The sequence below is a fragment of the Salvelinus namaycush genome, chromosome 29 (genome assembly GCF_016432855.1).
Source record: "Salvelinus namaycush isolate Seneca chromosome 29, SaNama_1.0, whole genome shotgun sequence".
Lineage (NCBI taxonomy): Eukaryota > Metazoa > Chordata > Actinopteri > Salmoniformes > Salmonidae > Salvelinus > Salvelinus namaycush.
The window spans coordinates 18,201,640-18,212,672 of record NC_052335.1 but is presented as its reverse complement, the minus strand read 5'-3'; the positions used below and the strand labels follow the sequence as shown (position 1 = coordinate 18,212,672).

At 41.7% G+C, this 11,033-nt stretch overlaps 1 protein-coding gene across 1 annotated transcript in view; it reads right to left on the bottom strand.

Moving 5' to 3' along the window:
* Positions 1 to 4,334: 4,334 nt before the first annotated feature.
* Positions 4,335 to 11,033, bottom strand: part of LOC120024342 (inositol-trisphosphate 3-kinase B-like) — a 49,511-nt gene continuing 42,812 nt past the window's right edge. Inside the window, exons 7-8 of the mRNA XM_038968563.1 lie at positions 7,619 to 7,690; positions 4,335 to 4,811 (exon numbers count right to left, since the gene is read on the bottom strand). Coding sequence (XP_038824491.1) covers positions 4,590 to 4,811; positions 7,619 to 7,690 — 294 coding nt within the window. The 3' untranslated portion in view covers positions 4,335 to 4,589. The remainder of the gene's footprint in view (positions 4,812 to 7,618; positions 7,691 to 11,033) is intronic.

Below are 11,033 nucleotides of genomic sequence, written 5' to 3'. Positions count from 1 at the left end.
AGAGGATGTATGGGTGGGTTTCCTGCATGGCCCCTCTCCAAGCCTCCCTCTCCCCAGGCCAGAAGCGTTGTTCAGGCTCCCTGCCAACCGCCTGACTCAGGCCAAGCATTACTAAATAAGGCAGTCCTCTCCTCCTACTTTGGGGAAAAAACACCCGAGCAACTCAATAAGATCATCATCATTCTCCCACGGCCACACCACCTCCTCTCACACTTCTGCATTAGTTCTGTTTTTAGTGTTCATGTAGTGCTTATTTTGAGCTGTAACTCTGACGCACGCAGAGAATTATACTGTTTGTGGAAATGTAGTGCTTCTCATGCCCCTGGCCTTCCATCTAACAAATAACATCTGCTTGTCATGATGTAGTTTGGCCACTAGAGAACAGCAATTCCATCACCCAAACAAAAGAGCCTGATCTGAAATTATGAGCGAATTACACAATCTAAACACTGATAGATTTGGTGCTATTTCGGTGCTGTAACCATTTCAGCGGAAATCAACCGTTTGTTATACAGTAATTGACCACATCATAGAATTAGATTATTCTCTATTTATACTTTCAGTGCTTGGGATTGTTGACATTATATTTTTATTTTAGCTAGTGGCCAAGCGGTACATACATTACGAACAACACTTTTATCTGCTACAATGCCATGTTGAAAATGACCCTTGTAATGAGCTGATGACTAAGAGGAGACATAAATAGACAAACATGATTAATAAACAAACCCCTACAGCACCAGCAAATGATGTATTTGTCTTTACATGTCAAGTGGCAGATTCATATATGTCTAATTATGACCTTCCTCATCTAGGATTGGGGTTCTTCTAAACGTGTTGATGCTTGATTGTTGTCGTGTTTCCAGGTGCTGGTGGCTCCATGCCTGTCAGTTGTCACGTGAACAGTTGGTGTGAGTGTTTACTCTCTGACCATAATCATGTTCTGGTAAAAACAACACTACCTAGAACAGGTATATTCTTAGACAATACCCCATGTAGCGAAGAGGCCTTAGGGGTGGGATGATGTACTTCTCCTCGCTGCGGGGAGCTCTGAAAGCATGCTGCCATGTACCTCCTTAGATTTACCTGATCTGATTCCAAGTCGAATGTGGCTACATCTCCCTGTGCTTGTGAGATCTGGTTGGTCAAATGTCTATACATGCTCTGAAAATAGGTCAAGCAGAACAGGGAGATGAGGGAGACAGGGAGAAAGATTAGTCTCATATGACATGATGAAAAGATTAAGAGCAGACTGTGTGAAATGTGCTTGACAAGAAGCCCATGTGGAATAGCTACACTTACCTGTGTCGTTACCGTAGCAGAGAGCACGTTGTACATTAAAATAAAAAGCACACACACATGGTAGCGTTTAAGCCATTGTTCAAATTTACTACAGTAAAAATTGTACAGTCAAGCATATTTTTGCTTGCAGTATTGACATGATGGCATGATTTACATAAGCAGATCCATGGGGTGACAGCACAATGACCTGAAGACCAGGGGTGGGGTTTGTTCCACACCTCCCTGTAAATTACATTTCATTCAATAAAAATTCCAGGTCAGTCTTTGAATTCGGAGATAATTCAATATTATCCCCAACAATTCCCACATTCCAATTCGAATTCAATTTCCTCAGGCTTTCAGATCATGTCACTGTTCAGACAGCCTAGCTACACTGGAAATATAAGTTGAAATTATTTCAAACAAATCCTGCGGTCAATGTTTGATACTAAGTACATTAATTCAATTTACTAGGAAATGTACCAATATTGAATTCCAATGCTGATTCAATTTAAATTCAAACAGTCCAAACAATACCATTTCAATTCAATTACAATTCCATAACTTGAAGATAGTTGAATTAAATGTAACTCTCCACTTCATGAGCGAATTAAAGAATTCCAAATTAAATTGGAATGAACCCCAACCCTGCAGAGGATCTCAGGCGCAATGTCCCCACAGTGTCACAGCACAAGGCTGGGAGGGGAAGGACTCAATCATGTCAACCTGGACCAGGGATGACAGATGAGGTTGCTATGGCAATCTCCATGTCAACCACTCTGTGGCCAGCGTAGCCCAAAACCAGGTCTACAGATCATAGGTGTCACAAGGCACAAAAGAACGCCTGGTAGAGTGCACAGAACACAGACTTCTTGTTCATCTCTAAAACATACAGTATTATTTACACATTGTAAGAAGCAGTGAGTCAGGCCTATATTACAGTGACCTACTAAATGATTATATAATGACTGACTTTCAACAAAAATGAAAACACATGCATTAGTGTTATTGTGCAAATGTCACAAAGAAATAAATATGGTCATGAGTATATCATTCTAAGAGACTTCACAAAAACGACAAGCACAACGACAGAGCGATTTGAAAGAAGCTACTGAAGAAATATTGAAGTAAGAGAATAAAGGCAACATATTAAAATCAAATGTGTTTCTGTAAAATGCACCCATGTCATTTGTTTTATGCTGCTCAATGTAATACAATTCAGTAACAGCAGAGGACACTCTACTCTTTATTTCTGTCCTTTCTGGTCCAGTGCAATTGACCTATAGTCTCACTCTCATGCAAATGTACCACAATCCTGTACATCACATTAGATTTAGATTCAGAGAGTGTATTAGTCACATGCACAGGGTTGCAGATGTAAATGCAGGGTACAGTGAACATCTTAAGCTCCGAGCTCCAACAGTGCAGGCCATTAATATCAAGTCATACTTTAACATACCAAACTGTACTTATTTCGAAAAGTTTCAGGTTGATAACCCTGATGCAAAGGTAAAGTAGTTCAACGGCACTCAAAGACAGGACAAGTAAAGCACAAAGTTTTACACCTTGGGTATTGGTCAAAACTATTGGTCCAGTTTGTCCTGCTAGAATCAACTGCCTCAAGCTCCACCCATTAAAGGCCGTGGAGAAGTGAGCTGTTTCTTTAGGACATGATGTTTGCAGTCCTAACACACCACACCCCTCTCAGTTCCTTAGATATAGGTGACAGAACAGTCATTTCAAAACAAGGCCAACCTCACCTCACTCTCATAACTAGGACTATTGTATGTGATATGGCTATTAAAGGTGAATGACTATTAAACCCTGAAGTAAACATTTAAAAAAGGGTATTAAGTTACTCTTTCTATGGTCAATGTCATGCGCGTGTGATCCGACAGTGATCAAAAACATGACTCAATGCTAATTGAATCCAAACAGACAATGATGACAATGTTGACCTGTTAAATGCCTATCTCTCTGTCTGTAGACTTAATAAATAGACAGTAGACAGACAACACCCCATTCGTTTTGTTTGCCACCTCAGGATGTTTGGGCATCAGGCAGGAATGGTATATATGAATGTCAAATTGCCATGCAAACAGCAATCACCATCTGTCTTGTGCACAATAACAGGATCCTAGGAAAACAGGATGGGGTGGGTTCATTCTAAGAGCAGTGACTATTATGGGTGTACAGTGGTAGACGATATACATTAATGACGGAGTCATAGGTGATGTCATCTCTGACTAATGGAATCATTAAAATAAGAGAATAAAACCTAGGCCTGGTTTCCCAAAAGCATCTTAAGACTAAGTTCATCTTAGAACCATAGGGTCCTAGCATGCTAGCAGATACCCATAGACTTTTGAGTCATTGCGCTAATGCTAGTTAGCATTGGCTCGCAAAACTACCTCTAACTTCCTTCATACTGGACACAGAGACATGACAATGGTATCCACTAGTTGATCTGACTCTGGGGAAGTAGACAAAGGGCCTCACTGCCAAGATCCCGAAGTATCCCTTTAAGATGCTATTGGGAAACTGTGCCCTGGTCTTTTAATGTCTGCTGAAAGGCTGAGGCACTTGGCATATTTAGAATGCAAACTCATTCTCACTTGGTTAAGGGCCATTTCCTGTTAGTCGCCCACTCCCTCTGCTTCATGTACATTGACCTCTGAACTGACAGTCACTCCTCAATGGTTTGGATTACAGGAATGTCAACATTAGCCTTAATAAAATAGGTTATAATTACATATCGGAGTGCATTAACTTATGCCACCTTCTCTACTTTCCCTCCAAAGGCACTGGAATGAATATAGGCACATCACATAATCTCAAGTACACTATTACATAATGAGGTACAAATGAATAATAAACATTGGAGAATTCAGCAAGGGAATATTACAAATAGTATTACAAATATTACAACTGAATGCATTCTACTGAAATGTGTCTTCTGCATTTAACCCAACCCCTCTGAATCAGAGATGTGCAGAGGGCTGCCTTAATCGACATCCACGGCGCCCGGGGAACAGTGGGTTAACTGCCTTGCTCAGAACAACAGATTTTTACATGGTCAGCTCGGGGATTCGATCCAGCAACCGCCCAACGCTCCTACCCGCCAGGCTACAGAATCTACAAGTTTACACAAAACACTTGTATGGTTACAGTTTGATATTTGGGGCCAGGTCAGAAGGGGAATAAGGGAGGGAGGGGTAGCTTTTTGGGGACATCAGAGGCGTCATTGTAGTGCGAGGTGGTGGTCCTGTCGGGGTTAGGATTGAGTTGAGGGGGGGGACAGTCCCTTTTTAGAGTGAATCTGGCTTTGGGGTCACCACCATGTGGGTGAGAATGTCTATGAGGTGGTCCAGGCCATAGAGGTAGCCATCCTCGCGGTTGCCCTCCTCCCAGGTGGCCCTGTGACTCAGGACCTGTCCTTTAGGCAGAGGGGTGGTCTTCCCAAAGTCTATCATCCACACCTTGGCCTGCTCACGCTTGTCATGGACAAACAGCAGTGAGCTGCCAATCACCTGGGGAAGGAGAGAGGGATCCATCTTAGTCCTCAAAACACTGAGACCAAAACCAAAAAATCTGTTTACAATAGGCTAGGACAGAAAGTTTCAAATAGAGTTGGAATGTGTGTATGGTAGCCATTTTAATAATAATAGTAACTTATTACGTTTATACAGTGCCTTGCAAAAGTATTTACCCTCCTTGGCATTTTTCCTATTTTGTTGCATTACAACCTGTAATTTAAATTGATTTTTATTTGGATTTCATGTCATGGACATACACAAAATAGTCCAAATTGGTGAAGTGAAATGAAAAAAATAACTTATTTCAAATAATTCTACAAAAATAACCCCGGAAAAGTGGTGCGTGCATATGTATTCACCCCCTTTGCTATGAAGCCCCTAAATAAGATCTGGTGCAACCAATTACCTTCAGAAGTCACATAATTAATTAAATAAAGTCCACTTGTGTGCAATCTAAGTGTCACATGATCTGTCACATGATCTCAGTATATATACACTTGTTCTGAAAGGCCCCAGAGTCTGCAACACCACTAAGCAAGGGGCACCACCAAGCAAGCTGCACCATGAAGACCAAGGAGTTCTCCAAACAGGTCAGGGACAAAGTTGTGGAGAAGTACAGATCAGGGTTGGGTTATAATAAAACATCAGAAACTTTGAACATCCCACGGAGCACCATTAAATCCATTATTAAAAAATGGAAAGAATATGGCACCACAACAAACCTACCAAGAGAAGGCCGGCCACCAAAACTCACGGACCAGGCAAGGAGGGCATTAATCAGAGAGGCAACAAAGAGACCAAAGATAACCCTGAAGGAGCTGCAAAGCTCCACAGCGGAGATTGGAGTATCTGTCCATAGGACCACTTTAAGCCATACACTCCACAGAGCTGGGCTTTACGGAAGAGTGGACAGAAAAAAAGCCATTGTTAAAGAAAAAAATAAGCAAACACGTTTGGTGTTCGCCAAAAGGCATGTGGGAGACTCCCAAAACATATGGAAGAAGGTACTCTGGTCAGATGAGACTAAAATGTAGCTTTTTGGCCATCAAGGAAAACGCTATATCTGGCACAAACCCAATACCTCTCATCACCCCGAGAACAACATCCCCCACAGGGAAGCATGGTGGTGGCAGCAACATGCTGTGGGGATGTTTTTCATCGGCAGGTACTGGGAAACTGGTCAGAATTGACGGAATGATAGATGACGCTAAATACAGGGAAATTCTTGAGGGAAACCTGTTTCAGTTGTCCAGAGATTTGAGACTGGGACCGAGGTTCACCTTCCAGCAGGGCAATGACCCTAAGCATACTGCTAAAGCAACACTCGAGTGGTTTAAGGGGAAACATTTAAATGTCTTGGAGTGGCCTAGTCAAAGCCCAGTCCTCAATCCAATTGAGAATCTGTGGTATGACTTAAAGAACCCATCCAACTTGAAGGAGCTGGAGCAGTTTTGCCTTGAAGAATGGGCAAAAATCCCAGTGACTAGATGTGCCAAGGTTATAGGGACATATCCCAAGAGACTTGCAGCTGTAATTGCTGCAAAAGGTGGCTCTACAAAGTATTGACTTTGGGGGGGTGAACAGTTTTTTTGTCTTATTTCTTGTTTGTTTCACAAAAAATAATATTTAGCATCTTCAATGTTGTGTAAATGAAACAAGACAAACCCCTCAAAAATCTATTTTAATTCAGGTTGTAAGGCAACAAAAATGTAGAAATGCCAAGGGGTTGAATACTTTCGCAAGGCACCGTATAGCGCTTTTCATCGAATCTCAAAGCGCTTAATTATTGTTACCTTTATTTAAATAGGCAAATAATTTAAAGAACAAATTCTTATTTACAATGACAGCCTACCCCGGCCAAACTGTGCGGCACCCTATGGGACTTCCAATCACAGCCAGATGTGATACAGCCTGGATTTGAACCAGTGACTGTAGTGATGCCTCTTGCACTGAGATGCAGTGCCTTAGACTGCTGCGCCACTCGGGAGCCCAAAAATAAATGTAAGAATAAAGTCGGAGAAGCCTAATGAAGCATATCCTGTTTAGTACTGTCTATAATCGCCATATATAATCACGTTAAGTATGTTATCTGCACCGAGTAAATATCTGCCCATTAAATCAACATTCTTCAAGCACCCCTATTATTACTGTAAAGGTCCATCATGATTCAGCTGTATTTGACAATTGTATGTACATAGTTCATTTACTGTCATACTTTATCTTCCGACTTAGAAGATCAGATGCATATTTGATCAAATAGTTCTATGCTTTCTGTAGTTAGGTGACGGGGAAAATACTATTGTATGTTACAGGTGTGTCTCACTACAGTATGTCTGGACAGATGGTTGATGTAAATGGGATTCCAAATAATCGTATTAATCAGCTATTCCTGAGTTTACGTAAAATGTCACTATAAAGACCCACTGATGTAAAATACAGTAGGCATTTTTGAGGGATTAACAGACACACTCTGTACTTAATGTACACACCCTGTATTTGACTCCACCTAAGCAGCAGGACATAGGCTATTCCAGAGAGGTTTGTTCTAGGGCCTGTGTCTCAACCTTTCCTCTGAAACGCCACAGCATCGTCAGAAGCCTGACTACGCTTCCTGTTTAGAATAACAATGTCCTGTGATTGGTTGGTGTTTGTGTGAATGCCATTGTTCATGGGTTTCCACGGCACAGATTGTAGCCTCCTGTATCAGTTGAGTGGTACATGGGCGGATCTCAAATGCTTCCATTTCGGTAAATGTTACAACTCAAAAATACCAGCGGAGGACAAAAAATAGATTTGTTTACCTCGTGGGTCTTGAAGAAGGTTGATATTTCCAGAGTGTCCCTAATGTCCTTCAGTCGGTGCAGATAACAGTTCTGAAAACAGACAGATGAGAGCACAAGATGTATTATTAAAACTACCCAGGGTGACATGGGAAAATCTGAGCTGGAAAGCTTTCAGTATTTCTCAAATTGTAAGGACACAGAAAAAAACATAAACTAAACTATTATTATACTGGATACCGGATATATACTGAACAAAAATATAAACACAACATGTAGTGTTGGTCCCATGTTTCATGAGCTGAAATAAAAGATCCCAGAAATGTTCCATACGCACAAAAAGCTTATTTCTCTCAAATGTTGTGCACACATTTATTTACATCCCTGTTAGTGAGCATTTCTCCTTTGCCAAGATAATCCATCCACCTGACAGGTGTGGCATATCATGAAGCTGATTAAACAGCATGATCATTACACAGGTGCACCTTGTGCTGGGGACATTAAAATGTGCAATTTTGTCACACAACAATGCCACATATGCCTCATGTTTGAGGGGAGCGTGCAATTGGAATGCTGACTGCAGGAATATCCACCAGAACTGTTGCCAGAGAATTTAATGTGCATTTCTCTACCAACGTCGTTTTAGAGAATTTGGCAGTATGTCCAACCGGCCTCACAACCGCTGACCACGCCTAACCACGCCCCTCCAGGACCTCCACATCTGGCTTCTTCACCTGCGGGATCGTCTGAGACCAGCCATCCAGATGGCTGATGAAATTGTGGGTTTACACAACCAAGGAATTTCTGCATAAACTGTCAGAAACCGTCTCATGGAAGCTCATCTACGTGCTCGTCGTCCTCACCAGGGTCTTGACATGACTGCAGTTCGGCGTCGTAACCAACTTCAGTTAGCAAATGCTTGCCTTCAATGACCACTGGCATGCTGGAGAAGAGTGTTCTTCACAGATGAATCCCAGTTCAATAGTACCAGACAGCATGTATGGCAGAGTGCCCCATGGTGAACAGAGTGCCCCATGGTGAACACAGATGAATCCTAGTTCAACTGTACCGGGCAGATGGCAGACAGCATGTATGGCAGAGGGGTTACGGTATGGGCAGGCAAAAGCTACGGACAACGAACATAATTGCATTTCATCGATGGCAATTTGAATGCACAGCGAGACCATGATGAGATCCTGAGGCCCATTGTCGTGCCATTCATCCTCCACCATCACCTCATGTTTCAGCATGATAATGTGCGGCCCCATGTCATAAGGATCTGTACACAATTCCTCAAAGCTGAAAATGTCCCAGTTCTTCCATGACATGCATACTCAGCAGACATGTCACCCAGTGAGCATGTTTGAGATGCTCTGGATCGATGTGTACGACAGCGTGTTCCAGTTCCCGCCAATATCCAGCAACTTCACACAGCCATTGAAGAGGAGTGGGACAACATTCTACAGGCCATAATCAACAGCCTGATCAACTCTATGCGAAGGAGATGTGTTGTGCTGCATAAGGCAAATGGTGGTCACACCAGATACTGACTGGTTTTCTGATCCATGCCCTTAACTTTTTTTGAAGGTATCTGTAACTAACAGATGCATATCTGTATTCCCAGTCATGTGAAATCCATAGATTAGGGTCTCATGAATTTATTTCAATTGACTGATTTCCTTTTATGAACTGTAACTCTTTAAAATCTTTGAAATTGTTGCATGTTGCTTTTATATTTTTGTTCAGTGTACTTTCTTTTTTCCCGAAAGAAATAACAGCATTCTCCATGCACTGTAATTTATAGATGGATAAGAGCTAGGTAAATGAGTCATCCGTTTGGATAAGGGGATTGTAAATACAAATAGCAATTGTTCCCTATATTTCGATTTATGTACATTTTAGCAGACACTCTTTTCCAGAGCGACTTAGAAGAGCAATTAGGGTTAAGTACTGTACCTCCCTCAAGGGCACATCAGTATATTTTTCACACAGACTGCACAGGGATTCAAACCAGCAACTTTTCGGTTACAGGTCCAACACTCTTAACCGCTAGGCTACCTGCTGACCTTTTAGTTTCTGGAGACGAATGTGAAACCAGCCATATGGAATCAAACTGAAAGTCATATCATCATGACATGTATTGCGGCCCCTTTTCCACAGTGAAATAGGCTATAAATAGCTGTGCCATTGTTCCGAATTTGTATTGTGTGCCCTCATCATTTGCGTGGATGAAATTTGGACACCCAAGCCATAGGCTTCTTTAGGGCTGAACCTGCCGAGCTGATGTATGCGCTTTATAATGTTTTAATTATAGCCTATGCCCAGGCTTTCCTCTCTTCTTTTTTACAATTTGTATCATGTTAAATATTAGCCACTATCGGAGGCCACTGTCAGTAATACCCACATACATTTATAACTGTCACTTCAGTGTAAGTTTCCTTCAATTTGTACAGTAGCTTCCATTTTGCTTCAATCCATTCCATGTGTTACACCTTCCATTATTTCATGGAATGAACTTGAATATGACAACAGGATGAATCAAACCACTGTATTTTTTATTCATCAATATATGTTGTGCTTAAAGGCTCTCCAAACCATTTCCCTAACCCTAAAATGTGCCTAAATACCAGTTGGTGCTGAAACGGAGACGAAGATGCATAGATGGCATTCTTTCTTTGATCCCAATTTTCTGAACTTGTTCTCTCAATGTATTCTAGTCTGTGGACAAAAGTCCAAATAAAGGTAAACCGTATTTAAAGGGATGGCTTAAGATAAATGTACTGAAATCCCTATTGAATGAAAACTCCACGAGAAAATCTGTTGGCCAGCAAGTGGGAGGGTTTTCAGCAGTTGAATTACATTTATTCAGCGCGTGCAAGGGAACCACACCTGCAAAGCACATTACGAACCTGCATAATGTAAGTCTGAATACCAACTACTGAGAACTGCGTAGGAAAGCCGTGCGTAAGAAAGGCGTAATTTCCTAAGTTGGAATCGGCCCCCATAGCCTAGTTGATTTGATTATGTTTAAAAGTTGAAATGGTGCTGGAATAGCGGATGCAGTGCTCACTTGTTGTAGCTCTCTGTGGTTCTAAATCAGTAGTTGTTTAGTAAACTGTTGGAAACATTAACTTGATTGACCATGTTGTAGGTCAATAGTAATATGTAATAGTAGTTTTTTCCTGGCTTGGCTTCCACAGTGATTTTACCCACACACCGCTACTGGATTCCTAGGACCTTTTCTGATACGCTTTGCGGATACAGGCCCTGTATTCATTACAGAACATTACCCATAAACAGACCATTCTATGAATTAGGATAACTCCATAGTGCAAAACCCTATGGGACAACAGCTCAGCTCAGTAGAGAGAGAGAGATGAAGACCACACATGAGTGACAGTTAAGTACACAACAGTAGGGCCAAGGCCCACCACAC